Source organism: Hyaena hyaena, unplaced genomic scaffold (assembly GCF_003009895.1).
Source record: "Hyaena hyaena isolate Hyena2069 unplaced genomic scaffold, ASM300989v1 scaffold_858, whole genome shotgun sequence".
Classification (NCBI taxonomy): domain Eukaryota; kingdom Metazoa; phylum Chordata; class Mammalia; order Carnivora; family Hyaenidae; genus Hyaena; species Hyaena hyaena.
The window spans coordinates 489667-509067 of NW_024081484.1; the positions used below are offsets into that span (position 1 = coordinate 489667).

The following is a 19401-nucleotide window of genomic DNA, read 5'->3' on the forward strand; positions in this document are numbered from 1 at the left end:
ATACACTTGCTTTCATTTCCAATATAGATAGCATTACCTAAGGATCTCTAATTAGGTGGTGGCAATTTAAAATTTTTCTTTCACAGCAGATAAAATATAGCAGTTATTTATTATGCTGTAGAATAGCCATATCTTATTAGGCGAGACATATTTGAATTTTGCAGCTTATTCTGTATTAAAAATGAAGGGCAGAGAAATTGAAAATGAAATATTGGGTCAAGTTTTAAGTTGACATAAAGTATTCAGCATCTTATATATTTTCATTTTAGCATTCTCCTTTTGATGCAATGGTTATGGTAAACATCAGCCATTATGTTGATGAGAAAATTTTAGAGAATGAAGGAAGATGGAAGGTATGTTAGAAAAAAATATTTCATCCTTTTTTCCTAATAGTTTTTTATTGAACATTTTTAAGTCTTCCCTATTTTCAGGGTTCAGAAAAAGTACGAAATATATCACTTCCAGAGGAGCTCGTTTTCACTGTGGATGATAAAATACTAAACAACATTAATCAGGCTGAAGCCCAATATCTCAAGCAGGTAGATTTTTTTTAACTTTTTTCTTAGAAACTAATGCTTTGTCTTTTAACTACCATATGTAAGAATTTGGCTACCATCCAAGCATGACAACATAAAGCATTTTAAATTAATAGCTTTGATACCTTTATTTTTTTATATTGAATGATTAATGCAAATGATGATTTGGTTATCTTTGGGGTATTCTTATGTGATTTTTCACTTTTCCCGTATAATTTTTTTTGTTAGGCATCTGATCTGCAGATTGTGGCATATGCCTTTACATCTTTTGGTAAAAAACTAACCAAGAAGAAGAGGCTTCACCCTGATACATTTGTTCAGCTTGCACTTCAGCTGGCCTATTACAGACTTCATGGACGGTGAGGACCATTCATTTTCCATTTTCAGAATCTTGAAGTCCCAAGGGTATATCTGTACCTTGGAATAAGCTATTCCATCCTAACTCCCCAGTGTTTTTCCTGACTTTTCTCCCAAGTAGCACTGTGTCCTAACTAGGACTTCCATTATCAGTATATGAGGAGTTTTGATCTGTGACTCTTTCACAGTCTTGTTTTTTCATAACCTTAATACTTATCAGATGTCTGCTTTCTTCTACAAGGGGTTTTCTGTTCCTTGGAATTTAAATCATGTGGTTTTCTTGTAGCCTCAGTTTCCTGATGGGTTCATGATTTAATAGATTATCCAGTCTTTACTAATTTTTAGGATTGGAGAAATGGTATGTTGTGACTTTGTACATTGTAAGCAGAAGTAGAAGCTCTTTGATTGTGCTTTTTACAAATCCAGTCTGAAGGGCACCGGGGTGGCTCAGTCAGTTAAGTGACTGACTATTTTGGTTTTGGGCTCTAGTCATGATCTCACTGTTAGTTAAAGCCCTCCATCGGGGTATGCGCTGACACTGTGGAGCCTGCTTGGGATTCTGTCTCTTTTCTCTGTCCCTTCCCCACTCCTGTTCTCTTCTCTCAAAATAAATAAAACTTAAAAAAACAAATCGAGGGACACCTGGGTGGTTCAGTCGCCTGAGTGTCTGGCTCTTGGTTTCGGCTCAGGTCATGATCTCTTGGCTTTTGAGTCTGAGCCCTGCGTCAGGCGCTGTGCTGACAGCTCAGAGCCTGGAGCCTGCTTCGGATTCTCTATCTCCCTCTCTCTCTGCCCCTCCCCCACTCACACGCTCATGCACCCGCACTCACTCTCGCTCTCTCTCAAAACTAAGCATTAAAAAAAAAAAATCCAGTCTGAGAATATGTGTCCTCTTATTTTTTTTCTTTTTTCTTTTTGAACAAGCATGCTGCAGGCAATCGTGGGAAAGGGCAGAGGGAGAGACACAGAGAATCTTAAGGAGACTCCACACCCAGCTCAGAGCCCAATGTGGATGGAGCTCCATCTCATGAGTAGGAGGTCATGACCTGAGCCAAAATCAAGAGTGGGACATTCAGCCAACTGAGCCACCCAGGGGCTCCAAAAATACGTGTCTTTAAAATGGGATATGTAGGTCATTTATATTTAATATAATTGTCAGTAAGGTTAGGTTTAAGTCTACCATATTGCTGTTTCTTTTTATCATATCTGATTTTTGTTCTTTTTCATCTTCTTTTGAACTCATTTTTTTTTTCAATTGTTCCATTTTATCTCCATTGTCAGATGTACTGTTTTGTTTTGCTTTTAATAGTTGCACTGGGGTTTGTAAAGTTCATCTTTAACTTATCAGAGTCTACCTTTAAATAACATTTTCCATTTGAAGTATGATGTAAGAACCTTAAAAAAGAACACTTCTGTTTTGATTCTCCCATCTTTTGTGCTGCTGTTGTCATACATTATATTTCTTCATGTTATAAGCCTCACGATACACTGTTACTATTTGCCTTAAGCAGTTGCTGTATCTTTTTTTATGTGGTGAAATATATATAAAATAAAATTTGCCATTGTAGCCCCATTTTTAAGTGTATGATATAGTAGCATTACTTACATTCATAATGTTATGCAACCATCACAACTGTCTGTTGGCAGAATTTTTTCATTGCCACAAACAGAAATTCTGTACCCATTGAGCAATAATTTATCATTCCTCCTGTTGCCTCAGCCCCTGGTAATCTTTAATCTACTTTTGTTCTCTATGAACTTGCCTGTTTTTATACATATTTTCTGTAAGTGGAATCATAGAATATTTGTCTTTTTGTATCTGATTTATTTAACATAGGATAATGTTTCCAAGGTTCATCCATATTGTACAATCAGAACTTTATTCTTTTTTATGGCTAAATAGTATTTCATTATGTGGGTATACCACATTTTGTTCCATTCATCTGTTGATGGACACTTGGGTTGTTTCCGTGTTTTAGCTCTTGTGAATAATGCTGTTGTACACATTCACGTACAAGTATCTGTTTTGAGTCCCTGTTTTAATTTCTTTTGAGTCTGTACCTAGGAATGGAATTGCTGGGTTGTGTGATAAATCTCTTTTACTTTTTGAGCACCTGCCAGACTATTTTCTACCATGGCTGTACCATTTTACATTCCCACTGGCAATATACAAGGGTTCCAATTGCTCCACATCCTTGCCAACACTTATTTTTTTTCATTTAAAAAATTATTTTTATTTGTGACGTAGTATCTCATGGTGGTTTTTATTTGTATTTCCCTATTGGACTAATGAGGTTGTGTAGCTTTTTGTATGTTAATTAGCCATTTGTATATCATCTTTGGCAAACTGTAACAGTCCTTTGTACATTTTTCAATTGGGTTGTCATTTTGTTGTTGAATCGTAAGAGTTCTTTATTCTGGATATGAAATCCTTATCAGATCCGTGATTTGGAAATATTTCCTCCCATTCTCTGGGTTTCCTTTGATGCACAAAGTTTTAAATTTTGAAGCCCAGTTTATCTTTTTTTTTTCATTTCATTTGTTGCCTGTGCTTTTGTTGTCAGATTCAAGAAATCGTTGCCAAATCCAATATCATGAGTTTTCCACTTACATTATCTTCTACGAGTTTTATAGTTTGAGTTTTTGATATCTTTGATGCATTTTGAGTTAATTTTTATGCATAGTGTGTGGTAAAGTTCCAATGTCATTCTTTTGCAAGTGGATACCCAGTTTTCCCAGCATTATGTGTTGAAGAGACTGTTAATTGAATGGTCTTGATGTTCTTGTTTAAAATAAATTGATTATAGATGTAAGGGTTTAATTTTGGGTTTTCAGTTCTACTCCATTGGTCTGTATGTCTCTTCTTATATCAATATTATACTATTTTGATTATGGTAGGTTTGTAATAAGTTTTGAAATCTGAACGTGAGTCCTTCACCTTTGTTCTTCTTTGCAAGATTGTAATGGCTGTTCTTGGCTCTTCTTGAAAGTCCATATTAATGGACTTCATTTTTCCATATGTGCAGAAATGTTGGAGTTTTAAATCTGTAGACTGCTTTGGGTAGTATTGTCACCTTAATGATAATAAGTCAGTCCATGAACACAGGGTTCCTTTCTAGTTATTTACGTTTTTAAAAATTTCTCCAAGCAGTGGTTTGTAGTTTCTAGGGTACAGTGTTTTTGCCTTTTTGTTAAGTTTAATCTTGAGTATTTTATTCTTTTTGATGCTATTGTAAATGGAATTGTCTTAATTTTCTTTTCAAATCATTAATTGCTAGTGTATGGAAATGAAGCTAATTTTTGTGTTTTAGTTTTGTATCTTTAAACTTGGCCAGGGGTGCCTGGGTGGCTCAGTCTGTTGAGCATTCTACTTTGGCTCACGTCATGATCTCATGGTTAGTGAGTTTGAGCTCTATGTCAGGCTCTGTGCTGACAGCTCAGAGGGTGGAGACTACTTTGGATTCTGTGACTCCTCCTCTCTCTGCCCCTTCCCTGTTCACGCTCACTTGCATGCGTTTCTCTCTCTCTCTCTCAAAAATAAACAAACATTAAAAAATAAATAAACTTTCCTCTGTTTTTGTGGGCTCTTTGGGGTTTTCTAAATAAGAGATCATGTTATCTGTGCATAGAGATAGTTTTGCTTTTTTCTTTCCAATTTGGGTATCTTTTATTTCTTTTATCCTGGCTAGAACACCCAGTACCATGCTGAATCATTCTTATCTTTTTGCTCCTTTGAGATGAAAAGTTTTTAGTCTTTCATTATTGAGTACGATGTTAGCTGTAAGTTTTTTATAAATGCCCTTGATCATGCTGAGCAAGTTTCTTTCTATGCCTAGTATATTGAGCGTTTTTATGGAGAGTGCTAGATTTTGTCAAACACTTTTCTGTCTCAATTACTGTAGGACTTATACTTCATTCTAATAATGTGTATTATATTGATTTTTATTTGTTGAACCACCCCTACATTCCTAGGATATATTCCATTTAAGCATGGTGTATTGTCCTTCTCATATGCTGGTAAATTTGGTTTGCTAGTAATTTGAGGATTTTTGCATCTATATTCATAAAGGGATAATGTTCTATAGTATGTTCTTGTAGTGGTTTTTTTTTTAGGTTTTTATTTAAATTCCAGTTAACACAGTGTAATACTGGTTTCTGGTGTATAATTTAGTGATTCAAAGCTTCTGTACAATACCAATGCTTATCACTTAGCTTATCACAATAAGTGCACTCCTCAATCTCCATCTACTCACCAATCTCCCCTCTGGTAGGTTCTCTATAGTTAAGTTTTTTTTTTTTCTTGATTTGCCTCTCTTTTTTTCCTCCTTTTGCTTGGTGGTTTTGTTTCTTAAATTCCACATATGAGTAAGATCATATGATTTTTGTCTTTCTCTAATTGGCTTATTACACTTAATACATTCAAGCTCCATCCACATCATTGTAAATGGCACAATTTCATTTTTTTGATGACTGAGTAATATTCCATTGTATATATATACCATATCTCCTTAATCCATTCATCTGTCAGTGAATGTTTGGGCTCTTTCCATAATTTGGCTTTTGTAGATAATGCTGCTATACACATTGGCGTGCATATATCCCTTTGAGTTAGACTTCTTGTATTCTGTGGGTAAATACCTAGTAGTACTCTGCTGAGGTTGTAGTTAGAGTGTCATTCAGCACTTTCCTCATCTGAAGGTATGCCTCAGAAGGGATCTGCTTCCAGGCTTACTCATGTGATTATTAGCAGGTATTCCTTCCTTCCAGGCTGTTTTCCAGAGGCCTCCCTCAGTTTCTCACCACCTGGGCCTCACTGTAGGGCACCTTCCAGCATGGCAACTGGTGTTCGTCATATTGAGGAAGTGAGAGTATTGATATCTCTTTGTAACCTTATTTCAGAAATGACATCTTACCACTTTTGTCCTCTTCTTTTTAGTAGGAGCAAATCATGAGGTCCATCTCACACTCAAATTGAGGAGCTACACCAGAGCATAAATAACAGGAGGCAGGAATCACTGGGGGTATATCTTATAGGCCACCTACCACAGACACGCCAATGTACATAATCTCGGAGCAGCCAAACCTTGGAAACAGACCATATTATACCAAGCCCTGTTGATTAGAGTATTTTTTTGCTCTTTGATACTGAAAGTAGTCTCTTTGTTATTGAAAGTCTCAACTAAGGTCTGTCTTGTAGAACTTAGTCTCTAACCAAAGCCAGCTTTATTAGGTAAGCTTTCTTTGTGATAATATTTGAGCATCTTCTTTCTTATGACACGTTCTGTTATTTTCATTTTTCCTTGTAGCCCTGGCAGCTGCTATGAAACTGCTATGACCAGATACTTTTATCATGGCCGCACAGAGACTGTGCGATCATGTACAATAGAAGCACTCAGGTGGTGCCAGTCCATGCAGGATCCGTCTACTAGTGTGAGTATTTGAAAAGAAAAAAATTCATAGTATTTATTTAAAGGACCCTTAGCCCTTGAATGACTAACCCCTTGGCTTCAGTTCTCCTGAGTAAGTAAAATACTTCAAGATATTTTTTCTGAGGTTTTTGAAGCATTCATTCATTTGCCAATGAAGTGTATACTTGGAAGAATATGAAACAGGAAAGACCTAAGAAGAAGCCCATTTGTGTCACTTTCTAGGCAAAATTACTTCCCTTCCTTCCTTCCTCTTTCAAGATTTTATTTAAATTCAAATTAGTTAATGTATAGTGTAGTATTGGTTTCAGGAGTAGAATTTAGTGATTCATCACTTACATACAGTGCTCATCACAACATGCCCTCCATAATGCCCATCCTCCATTTTGCACATCTCCCCCCCATCTGCTCTCCTACAACCCTCAGTTCTCTGTAGTTAAGAGTCTGTTACAGTTTGCCTCCATTTCTGATTTTATCTTATTTTTCCTTCTTTTCCGCTGTTTTGCTGTTTTATTTCTTAAATTCCATATATATGAGTGAAATCATATGGTATGTCTTTCTCTGACTTATTTTTTTTTTTAGCGTAATACATTCTAGTTTCATCCATGTTGTTACAAATGGAGAGTTTGTTCTTTTTGAAGGCTGAATAATATTCCTGTGTGTGTGTGTGTGTGTGTGTGTGTGTGTGTGCGCGCGCGCGTGTATGTATTTATCCATTCATCAGTCAGTGGACTTGTGAGCTCTTTCCATACTTTGACTATTGTTGGGAGTGCTTCTGTAAACTTTGGGGTGCATGTGCCCCTTTGAATCAGTAGTTTTGTATCCTTTGGATAAATATCTAGTAGTGCAATTGCTGGGTTGTTGGGGTAGTTTTATTTTTAACTTTTAGAGGAACCTCCACCCTGTTTTCCAGAGTGGCTGCACAAGTTTGCATTCCCACCAAAAGTGTAAGAGGATTCCCCTTTCTCTGCATCCTCTCCAACATCTGTTTCCTGAGTTGTTGATTTTAGCCATTCTGAGTAGTGTGAGGTAGAATCTCATTGTGGTTTTGATTGGTTGGCAAAGTATCTTCAATACCATGAGACTTTTACTATTATTGATCTGTCTTTGGGATAACACCTATAAAGTGAAGACTTTCCCAAAGTGCCTTAAAAGGAAGCTATTCTTGATGTGGTTGAACATTTTTGAAATCACAGATTCTTGTTTTCATGTATTAGAACCAGAATGGTTTTGTTTTGTTTTATATGTTTTGCTTTTTTTTTTTATTTTTTAAAGTAATCTTTGGGGGCGCCTGGGTGGCTCAGTCGGTTGAGTGTCCGACTTCGGCTCAGGTCATGATCACACAGTTCATGGGTTCGAGCCCTGCATCGGGCTCTGTGCTGACAGCTAGCTCAGAGCCTGGAGCCTGTTTCAGATTCTTTGTCTCGCTCTCTCTCTGACCCTCCCCTGCTCACACTGTCTCTCTCTCTCTCTCTCAGAAATAAATAAAACTTTAAAAAAAATAATCTTTGTACCAATGTGGGGCTTGAACTCACAGCCCCGAGTTCAAGAGTCCCATCTCCTACCAACCAAGTTAAGGCACCCCTATACTTTTTTTTTTGAAGCATTTAAACAACAGAGTAGTTTCTTTCCACTGGTATTTTGGTATTGTGTTTGTTTCTTTAGTTTTGATAGACCTAGGTATGCATATGTTACTTTATCTTAGCGTTCCAGAACTGCTTCATTGTCATTTTGAACAACTGTGTGTTAGTTTTGAAATCCTACTTGCTTCTGTCTTTACACTTGTTAGTATCATGTCAGTGCTGCCCACAAATTCCTATTGTTTTTCCTCTTCTGGGAAAGAAATAGGATGCAGGACATAGGGGAAAGAAAAGACATTCTATGTAAGCATGTGTTTATACGTCTTTTTAGAAGTCTTTTCTCTCTCAAATTACCCAAATCCTAACTAGATTGAGCTCAGGTTTTTGTTGTTGTTGTTGTTTCTGTACAGCTTATGGAAATATGTCTTGATTTTTCACACAGCTTCTTGAGCGACAGCGGAAGATGTTACAAGCTTTTGCAAAACATGATAAAATGATGAAAGATTGTTCAGCTGGAAAAGGTATTTATATTGGAATTACTCAGACTTAAAAAAATTCTCTCATGTTGAAAAATTTTTTCTAGCTTAATACTTGCGGTTTCATTGCAGGATTTGACCGTCATCTTTTAGGTCTTTTACTCATAGCAAAAGAGGAAGGTCTTCCTGTTCCAGAACTCTTTACAGACCCACTTTTCTCCAAAAGGTAATATAATGTAGTGTTTAATAACTTAATCAGTTCCTTTTTTCTGAAGGTTAAAAGCTTTTCTTGTCTTTTAATTTACATGTATTCATTTTTGAGAGACAGAGTGCGAGCAGGTGAGGGGCAGAGAGAGAAGGGTAGACACAGAATCTGAAGTAGGCTCCTGGCTCTCAGGTGTCAGCAGAGAGCCCGACTCAGGGCTCAACCTCCCAAACCATGAGACCATAGCCTGACCCAAAGTCGGACGTCTAACAGACTGAGCCTCCCAGGCACCCCTCAAAAGCTTTTCTGAAGTCATGTAAGTTCCTATAAGCCTAGTAAAATATCGTCTCTTTATGCCATACAGTGGAGGAGGTGGAAACTTTGTTCTCTCAACAAGTCTGGTTGGGTATTGGAGAATTCTGGGACTGGTGGTTCCCATGGTACACAATGGCTATGGATTTTTCTACCATATCAGAGATGACAGGTGAGACTGCTCTTCTCATTCTTACTGTGCTATAGGGTAGGAAAGCTATCTTTCTGTCTTTTGAATATCTTTCTTGCACAGTGATTCTTACTGCTGTCCTCTGTCACTTGCTACGTAGGTAATTATTTTTATCACTTGGGCATTTAATATGTGTTTGTTTCTCTGACCTGCTTTTGGGACACTAGTCATATCAGTCCCTTAGGTGTTTTCTGCAGAATACCAGTTAAGGTTGACTCAGTGACATACTGTCGTCATCCTTAAATCTCAGTACACATGTTAACATATTCTAGGCAAGGTGTTTTATGGTAATAAAACAGATAAAAGGCAATTGCCTATAAATATGTGGTGGTTCATGTGTCATAATAGTACTAACGTGACCAAGGTAAGAGACTAGGTAAATTAATTTATATAAAAAAAAAATGTTTTACCAATTCAGATGCAATTTCAGATGAAGCTTGACTTATGTTTGTGGAAAGAGTGAGGAAAAAAAATTACTAAAACCTAGTAGGTGGAGAATAAGGTAATGTGAAATTGGTAGAATGGCTTAGAAGGTCCTCATCCGTATAGTCTGGCCATTTCAGAGATCTCTGAGAGCTTGAAGGGATTTGTAAACAATCATTTGGCCACATTTCGCACTATGTGAATAAGATGGTAGGCTTGGGGGCTTTGGATGGAATGTGAAAAATTAGCTAATAATATGTAATGATATATTTCAGTTTGTTTTCACACACTAACTTTTTTTTAAAGAGTTTTCAGTCAGTGTTGTTTTTCAGAATTTTATCATCTGCCTCTGTATCAAGTGTGATCTTTGCATAGTCTCTTATACCACTGGAACTTGTATTTGTTAGCATCTAAGTCCTTAGATTATCTATTCCCATAGTGTTGTTTATGTACATTAATGTACAAATTAAAGGTGGAGTTACAAAGGTTAAACATAGATCTTAATATGTTTTCATATAAAGGCTCTAAGTTCTAAAATCCTCATCGGATATAGAGAGTAAGTAAGCATTTTAACATTTCTTTACAAGTATGGATCTTATATTGTGTGCAGTGAGAAGAGTTTAAGCCAGATACACCTCAGGTCTGTGACTTTGGAAGTCCTGGTCCTGGGGCAGAACATCCATTCAGGAAGTATTTAGTGAAAACTTGTAGTGTTTTAGGTGCTGAGGACACAAGACAGACAAGATTGTCACTCTTAGAGATTTTATTTTCTATTTGGGAAAAAGAAACAAAAGCAAATAAGCAAGAAGTAGTGATGAATGCTGTGAAGCACAAAGCAAGCTGATGTGGTGATAGAGACATGCCGGTGGGGAGGGGGAGAGAGAGCACTGCTTTACTCAAGGTGGTCATAGTGATCGAGAAGCTGAGGCGTTAAGGTTGAGAAGGAATTAATACTATGAATTGCCAAGAAAGCAGCTCTCCAGACTCTGATCACGGCGTCCTGTCTCCAGTGCCGCCACCCAGGCTGAACCACCATCTTCTCCCACTTAGGTTATTGCAGCAGGTTCTCACGCGGCCTTCTGGCTCCACCCTTTCCTTTCTATAGACCACTGTCTACACAACAGCGCTGATGCCCTTTTATAAACAGTGTGACTCAAGTCATACCATTCTTTCACTCAAAATTCACCAAGAGCTTGCTTGTCTCACTCCCCGTAAAACTCAAAGTCGTCCTGTGAGATCCTGTATGCTCAAGTTCTCAGTTACCAGTCTGACCTTTCTTCTATAGCTACTCTCCCTTCCTTGTACGTTGAGTACAGCAAGCAAGCTCCCTCCTCATGGCATTTGCGGTTGTGATTTCCTCTGCTTCATACTCTTCCTTCAGATATACGCAGGGATCACTCTTTAGTCCATACAGGTATTTGCTTAAAATTTGCTCTCATCTGGGAGGCCTTCTCTGATCATGTAAAATAGCCCTTCCCCCTTCCTCACACACACCTGCTGCATTTTTTTTTTTTAATTTATTTATTTTTGAGAGAGAGAGGCAGTGTGAGCAGGGGAGGGTCAGAGAGAGAGGGAGATACAGAATCTGAAACAGGCTCCAAGCTCTGAGCTAGCTGTCAGCACAGAACCCGACACGGGGCTCGAACCCATGAACCGTGAGATTATGACCTGAGCTAAAGTCGGACACTTAACCGACTGAGCCACCTAGGTGCCCCACCTGCTGCATTTTCTTTAGAACACTCAGAACCATCCAGTGGCTATACATGTTAATTTATATGTTCTTTCTTCCCCTCCTAGAATATAAGCCCAGAAAAACAGGGGTTTTGATTTGTCTGTTGTATCCCCAGCTCTGTAATAATGCCTTGTAAATAAGTTGAATACACTTAATGGTTTCACAGTGACTTCACTGGTAAACATATGGTCCTGGGGTAGGAAAGAGCCTGATATTTTTAAGGAACAGAAAGAGGCAGTATGACTGTAAATTAGCAATTAAGTTGCTTTGGGTGGGGGTAAAAGAAGAAGTTGAAGACAGGTAGATAGGAGCTACATCTTGGAGGGAAGTGTTCTCAACTCTGGGTGCACATGAGAATCACCTAGAGAACTTTAAAACATTACTTCTGGAAACACTGGTGTGGTTTTGGGTGGTCAGTTAATACAGGGCCTTGTAATATGATAAGAAGTTGGAATTTTCTCCTAAGGATAAAAATAGGCATTTTACCAGATGGAGTAGAGGTCATGCCTGTATTCATCACCATTTGGAGCCTCTTTGTGTTGTGATTTTTGTAGAGTACTAATCATTTTTTATTTGCACTTCACAGGTTTAATGTGGCTAGTACAGCCTGGAGATCTTGCCCAGAGACCAATGCAGAAAAGCTGGTTCAGCTGGTTTTTCATTCTTTCCAAGATATGATGAAGCTGATGAACACTGCTTACCTTTAGAGACTAATCACTGATTAAGTATTTACAAAAATATTAAACTGGGTGTGGAGAGTGGGTTGGTGATGAGAGATAGGAAGGAATATTGACTTAAAGGAAACTTGTTAAATGTAGAAATAGGTAGAATCATGCTTCTTAAAGTTATTCTCACAATTTTTAAGCTTCCTCTGATGCAGTAGCAATGCAAATTGATACAATGAAATACAGAATTATGCAAAAGATGATGAGCCTCAACAATGCAAATCTATAATTTTTAATAATGCAAGTGTTACTTTAACTTACAGATATTTTTTTTGGTACCTGTAGAGGTTATAAATCCTCTGACCATTGTTGTAGAGTCTGTCTTTCAAGCACTTTAACATTTTCTAGTTGCCAAAGGATATGAAATACATGATTAAATGCTAACTTCCCTGAAATCATTGCCTTCCACATTCAGCACAGGGATACAAGTCTACTCAGTTTGATGCGAAAGGCCACTACAATTGACTGATCATCTAAAAGTAGACTTTCTGTTGGATAGAAGCATCAGAGGGAGGTTTATACCCTCTGATGCACATATACAAAAAACCTATCAAAATTCATTATCTTGTAACTAGTTTGTGAATATAAAATGAAAGCACATATTTAAAATTAGAATTAGTGACTTTAAAAAGACTGAATGTTGAATGAGATTCTCAGGATTTTATAGATTTTTTTTTTTCCTGCTGTTCAAAATAGAAAATAAAGCTGTCAATCCTATAGCTTCCTGTTTGGTGTTTGGATAACTAACCCAATTCGTGTTTGACCTTATACTTTCCCATCTAAGTTACGTATTGCTGTGTAAAGCACCACCAAAAACTTACTGTCTTAAATCAATTGATTATTTCTCACCATGGTGTCAATTGGTCGTGCCCCATTGGGTAGCTCTTCTGATCTTGCTGTAGTTCGTTTATGTGGCTGCATTCACCAGGGTGCTGGACTGAGATGGAGGCTGTAAGGTTGAAGGTGGCCTCACCCACTGCTTGGGAACCTGGCATGTGGGACACTCTCCACATGGTCTCTGATCGTTCGGTATGCTAGCCTTGACTCCTGCACTTGGCAGTGCTAGTGTTCCCAGAGAGAAAGGTAGAATTTGCAAGGTCTCTTGAGGCATAGGCTCTGAAGTCACATGATGCCACTTATTTTGCATTTTGTTGGTTAAAACAAGTTGCAAAGGCAGTCTAGATTCAAGGAGGGGGAGGGAGTGTTATCTCCTGATAGGAGAAACAGCAGTCATTTAAAAAATGTAAATAAGTGGGCATACTTATTTTAACTTGGCATTGTTTTTATTGCTGTATACCTCATCAAAATTACTGTATATTTAGTGTCGTGGGCGCATACACCCTTTAAGTTTTCCTATGTAATGAATTTGTTAAGGCTGGTTTACGGTTTCTTTTTTTAAAAAAAATTAACATTTTATTTTTTTGAGAGAGAGACAGCGTGAGCACAGGAGGGGCAGAGAGAGAAGGAGACACAGAATCCAAAGCAAGCTCCGAGTGGTAAGCACAGAGCCCGACGCAGGGCTCAAACCTACGAATGTAAGATAGTGACCTGAACTTAAGTCCAAAGCTCACCCTACTGAGCCCCCAGGTGGCCCGTTTGTGAAAAACTGAGTTGGCTTCTTTAGCATTTGATACATCCTTAACAGTTTATATTTCTTCTTCCTATTCTATACTATGGCCCTTCCTTTTCTATATGCTGGTACAGTTTTATAGACAGGTTGCCATAGGATTTTAGAATCCTTTGGTTGGCTGTTCTTAATGTCTAAAGACTTGGGTATTTTAGAAACTGTTCACCTCCTGCAGAGAAACCTCTTCCGTCCTACTTTGACATATTTCCCTAATATGCCTGACGTTAACAACTACCTGTAATGCTTTTTACAAAGAGATTTTTCGGCCTCGATCCAGAATGGTAGAGTTAAAATTTCCAGAGGCTTTTGAGTCACCATTTGGGTAATGGGAATGAGCCCCCAGCACTAGTCCTCTCTTGGTTAACCTGAAATTTAGTCCACTACACACATGGTTGCATTTGAAAAAAATCTTTGGTAAGATATGGTTACAGATAGAGGAAGTGAGTTTGTGTAGTTTACTGACCTAAAGAACCTGGAACGGGGTAGGAATGGATAATGCCTCAGACTATAAAGGTTGCCCAGATTTGTTTTTGTTCTCTGTCTAAACATATTAGGATTAGTGATAAAAAGTAATGGAGAACCTAGCATTTTATTGTTATTTCCAGTGTTTGAAATGGCACTTGAAATAATTGCAATTTTTACGGAGTTAAAAAATTTTTTTAATTTATATTTGATTTTTTTTTTTTTTTATTTTACAGGAATGGATGTGTGCCTGTAAAGTTAGCTTCTCTAAGAGTAATCTCTTTTTCTCTTGGACTTTGATGATAAAGTTAGGAATCCATTCTTTGAAAAAAAACAACTAACCTCAGGTCCCAAAAGAATTATTTGGAAGCTCTCCAAGGTAGACAGTTGAATGGAACAATGTATTTTTCTTCTTTCTTGTGAAAATTGTTCCAAACTATCCTGTAATCTACCCAGCTATTGAGGACAGTAGGAAGTTTCCCTCTGTCTGTGCTTTGTTAGTTTTATAGCTTTATTGTATCTGAACTTGTTTTTCTCTGCATGTGTCTGGTAACTCAACAGATAGGCTGCCATTTTTATACCTGATCAAGACAGGTGTTACTTGTAATTCCTGAATTTCAAATTCAACAGCAAATGGGATGTTTTAAACTGATATGGGATGAGATATAGCTGAATTTTGGGATTATTTGTAAAAAATGATTTCTAGTTTAAGTCAGAAAAAGTTATAATTTGACTTAACTTTTAAGAAATAATAGTTCATAAGTTCTGTGTCCCAGACTGGACACTGACCATGGAAAAGTAGATGCCTTTCTGAGCCAGCAGCTGTTGATGTGTGCCATGCTCCTTGACCTTGCCGTTCTGAAACACCACTATCAGGTCTGCGTTCTGGATGGTGGACAGGCGGTGAGCAATCACGATGCAGGTGCGGCCTTCTCTGGCTTTGTCCAGGGCTTCTTGGACAATCTAATGATCAAGCAGAACAGAAACCTTGAACATAATCATTACAGAAAAACATTTTACCTTAAAGATTCAGAGATGAGAATGTTTTACATAAATGGCATTAAAAAGTTATTTCCTTTTTAATTATAATGAAAATGGATTCTCATACTAAGTCACCAGTATCTAAATTTTCTAATTGTTCACAATTTTATAACTTTTCGTAATTGTTCTAAAAATGTGATATATGCAGCTTTTTTTGAATACTGTTTTTAGTTTATGAAGATCATTTTACAAAATATGGAAAATACTGGAATAAAAAAACTATTTTTTAAAATTTTTTTTAATGTTTTATTTATTTCTAAGAGAGAGAGACAGCATGAGCAGGGGAGGGTCAGAGAGAGAGGGAGTCACAGACTGAAACAGGCTCCAGGCTCTGAGCTGGCAGTCAGCACAGAGCCTGACGCGGGGCCCGAACCCACAAACCGCGAGATCACGACCTAAGCGAAAGTCGGACGCTTAACCGACTAAGCCACCCAGGCGCCCCTAAAAAACATTTTCAAAATAACCAGTAAATTTCCATTTACTTTTTTTCATGGTTGACAGCCCAAAAAACTATTGTACAGATTAAATGGAACATGAAGGGAGAGGCCACACCTTTTCACTCTCTGTATCCAGAGCTGAAGTAGCTTCATCCAATAGTAGGATTTGAGGTTGTCTGATGAGGGCTCGAGCAATAGCAATCCTCTGTTTTTGACCTCCTGAGAGCTGAGTTCCCTTATCTCCCACTCTTGTTTCATATTTCTGCAAGTTAACCATTAGTAAAGTTAATCAAGTCCTAACCCCCCCCCCATTACTAATGGTATCTGAATAAACTTGTACGTCTCAACATTAGACAGTTCTACATACCAGGAAAAAAATATTTGGAAACAAAAGCTTATGTAACAGCTACTTGGTGATCCATTTAATATTTTTTCCCCTTTTAATAGAATATTCATTTTCAGGATCAAACTAGAAGACCTGTTACTTAAGTTCCCATATAAAAATAAAGGCACTTTTTTTTTTCTTCTTACCCTGAAGGAATTTATAATGTGAAGAGAAAAACCACCTATATAGAACTCAATATAAGGTCAATTAAGTACCAAATGAGCAGTATATTCAACATGCTATGAAACATCAGAAGCAGCAAACAGCAACTACAGAAATAAAGCAGAAGAAGAAGAGCTGCAAGAAGGAAAGAAACCCTTGTACAGAACTTGGAAAGCTGAATCATGAAAAAGAACATTCTAGGCTGGGGGGGAAAAACACAGGATAAAGGGTCCAAAAAGTACTGTAGGGCTTATGCAGTAATGTGAATTAATTTCCTTAAGCCTGATGTCTGTAAAGAGCTGAAGCTTTAGTTTTTCTATTAATCAAATTCTATACCTGAAGTCAATGACTAGGTGTTAAGGGTGAGCAAGGCTAACCAACATGGAGGGGTGGACAATGTGTGAGGGTGAAAGCTGGTTACTGCAGAAGAGAAATAGTAAAAATAGTTGAGATTTATTTCAGCTTAATTCAGTGGAAACTTAGATGCAAGCTAAGCTCCAGGATGAATGATCCCTGCCATCACTTAAGAGTTTTAAATCTTTGCAGGACAACTCACCTTTACCAATTACTGAAGAACATTGTTTCACTGAACCTTTTCTCATTTTTCAAATCCATAGGACTTCACTGTACTTGGGCTACAGACACAGCAGCTACAATAAGCTAACAAGGGAGAGTTGGGGACCAAAGAAACAAGAGTAATGCCCTCCAAATGAATAAAGAGAAACATTAAAGAAAAACCTTATAAGAATGTTAAGAATAGAGTATGGATTAAAATGTAAAAATCAAAACTTTGAGGAAAAAAAGGAATTTTTTAAGACCTAGGGCTAGAAAAATAGTTCTTATCAAAATTAAAAAACTTGGCTCTGCATATGACCCTGTTAAAGGATGAAAAAAAAAAAAGCCATCGATTGGGACAAAATATTTGCAAACTATATAATTGACAAAGGATTAATAACTAAAATCTTTCTCAGAACCCATTTTTTAAATTAAAAAATTGGTTAAAAAATACTTCAAAAAGGAAATAGAGATGACAAGTATGTAAAAAGATGTTCAACATTTGTCATTAGGAAATCCACCACAATTAGATATTCCTACACATCTATCAGAACTACAACATTTGGCAAATACGCAGAGGAGCTGTCATTCATCCCTACCTGTAGGAATGTAAGGGGGCACAACACTCTGGGAAACAGTTTAGCAGTTTCTTAGAAAACTAAACACGCAATTGCCATATGGTCCAGCAACTGCACTGGGGGGCATGTATCCCAGAGGCAGAGCAGATTCCAATAGCTAAAACCTACACACAACCTAGTCCACAGGTCAGGGGTCCAACGAGCAGATACATCCATACCGTGCAGTCTTACTCATCCTACTATCAGGATGTCATGACACTAAAGAGATAAAAAAGCATAAACTACAGAGAACAAGAACTTCAGGGGATTATGCTGCATGGGAAAAGCTCATCTCAATAGTCTGTGCATCCTTATGTCGTGTTCTTAAAGTAGAAAATTAGAGAAATGGAAAACTGTTAGTCGTTGGCCACAGGTTGGGTGGAGCGAGGATAAGAGGGAGAGGTTTGTGACTGTAACGGCAACATGAGAGATGCTGGGAGTAAGGGTCGGGGTGGGGGTCAACACATGCAACAACACGCACAGAACCAGACATATAAGCAAATCATGGATGCCGGTGGGGGGAGTCTACACATGCAGTAACACTGCACAGAACTAAACGTAAGCAAATGATGACAACTAAGACTGACGGATCTCAGCAAGCTCAGCTGATTCCATCAGTGACAACTTCCTGGTCGTGATACTGCATTACAGCTGGGCAAGATGGCACTGGAGGCAACGAGGTAAAGGGTACATAAAGTCTCTGTTCCTTAAAACTGCATGTCAGTGTTTGTCTCAAAAATCATTAGAAACCCAAGTGCCATAAGGGATAAATCAAACATGACTGGCAATCTGAATGCAGCCCACAACCACCAGTTTGCAACCTGAGATATGGTGTTTACAGTTAATGTCACCTCATTTGCTTCTCCCCATGTGTATAAGATCTAGACATGATGACTAATATTCTCATTTGCCAGTTAGGAAACTTGGCATCATGCAGTTCTGTGTGTTGTCCAAGGTCTCGGTGCTACTAAATAGACACATTCTCCTCCAAGATTGTTTTGGTGTGTAACTTTGGGAACTGTGTGGAGGATGAAAATCATCTGCAGTTGACTGTGATTTCATCCTAAGAAATGACGCATTAACTTACGTGGGGTAAGGTCTCGATGAAAGGATGGATGTTGGCTGCTTTGGCTGCGTTCACAATTTCATCCCGTGACACCACCCGGCCATTGTCTCCGTACGCAATGTTCTCAGCAATACTGCAGTCGAACAGGACTGGCTCCTGGGACACAATTCCAAGGTGGGCTCTGAGCCACTGGATGTTAAGTTCCTTTGCCTCTTGACCGTCTAGGAGCTGAAAACCAAAGTCCACAAACTATAAGAGCTTAAAAAGAAGAAAAAAACCCCCAAATTGTAAATGAATAGATTAACCATTTGGAGCACTGTTGCATGTGGGCACTGTCAGTTTGTGAAGTAACCAGCCTCCCAGCCTCTTAAGCGCTTCTGTTGGAGGCCAACAAAATGATTTTTATGGAGATAAGGCCATCCTTTTCTTTATCCCACTGGCAAAATGGTAGCACTTTGGGCCCTGTCTTTCCAAATTCTTCTCCGTCCTTACCTGCCCTCTTCCAGGCAAGTGTACCATCCTACCTTTAGGAAGTCTGCAATTAGCTGTCCCACTCTTACCTGCTGTTCCCAGAAGGACTCCAGCCTTTCAATCTGAATTTATCCCCCTCTTCTGGGCGGACCAGTTAAAAAAGCTGTTAAGTATGTGGCCCCCGGTTTCCAAAAGCTGGTTATCTCCTGTCCTGCCTCTATCACTCTTTCCCTCTGAGAACTACCAGCCTTAAACTTTGCCCATTTCTCTTTTTGACAGCACCAAGGACAAGAGTTGACTGCAAAGTGAAACAAGTTCAAAGGACACCATCTTTGGGAGTATGGTTTTGGGACGAGTTTTGATTTTTTGTTTGCTTTAAGAAGGAGGCATGGTGCTTTCGAGAAGAGTCTCGTGATGTATTAGCTGAGAATGCCGCTTCCTTCTGGGTGAAGGATTACAAACAAGTACAATTAGTCTTGACCTCTCAGTAGAGAAACTACTCCCCCCAGAGCATTAGCACAGCACACCTACACAGTGTTGTCAAGCTGTTGTTCCCCCACTGTGCCCACCTACTTGTCTAGGGGGCCAGTTTGAGGTTTATAGCACGTGGCCATCA

General features: G+C 38.3%; 2 protein-coding genes across 11 annotated transcripts in view; one reads left to right on the forward strand and one right to left on the reverse strand.

Moving 5' to 3' along the window:
* Window positions 1-12666, forward strand: part of CROT (carnitine O-octanoyltransferase) — a 49464-nt gene extending 36798 nt beyond the window's left edge. For 5 of the 8 annotated variants that reach the window (XM_039219973.1, XM_039219976.1, XM_039219972.1 and 2 more), the window contains 8 exons: window positions 270-353; window positions 432-539; window positions 765-895; window positions 6200-6323; window positions 8342-8420; window positions 8508-8601; window positions 8945-9064; window positions 11824-12666. In XM_039219973.1, coding sequence (XP_039075904.1) covers window positions 270-353; window positions 432-539; window positions 765-895; window positions 6200-6323; window positions 8342-8420; window positions 8508-8601; window positions 8945-9064; window positions 11824-11944 — 861 coding nt within the window. In that variant the 3' untranslated portion in view covers window positions 11945-12666. Of the gene's footprint in view, window positions 1-269; window positions 354-415; window positions 540-764; window positions 896-6199; window positions 6324-8341; window positions 8421-8507; window positions 8602-8944; window positions 9065-11823 lie in introns of those variants that run through there. The other 3 variants (XM_039219978.1, XM_039219977.1, XM_039219980.1) reach the window with 3 other exon arrangements.
* Window positions 12667-14807: 2141 nt separating this feature from the next.
* ABCB4 (ATP binding cassette subfamily B member 4) overlaps window positions 14808-19401 on the reverse strand; it is a 76942-nt gene continuing 72348 nt past the window's right edge. For 2 of the 3 annotated variants that reach the window (XM_039219985.1, XM_039219984.1), the window contains 3 exons: window positions 18336-18542; window positions 15645-15791; window positions 14808-15014 (listed from right to left, as the gene is read on the reverse strand). In XM_039219985.1, the coding sequence (XP_039075916.1) occupies window positions 14808-15014; window positions 15645-15791; window positions 18336-18542 (561 nt within the window). Of the gene's footprint in view, window positions 15015-15644; window positions 15792-18335; window positions 18564-19401 lie in introns of all 3 variants that reach the window. The other variant, XM_039219983.1, reaches the window with a different exon arrangement.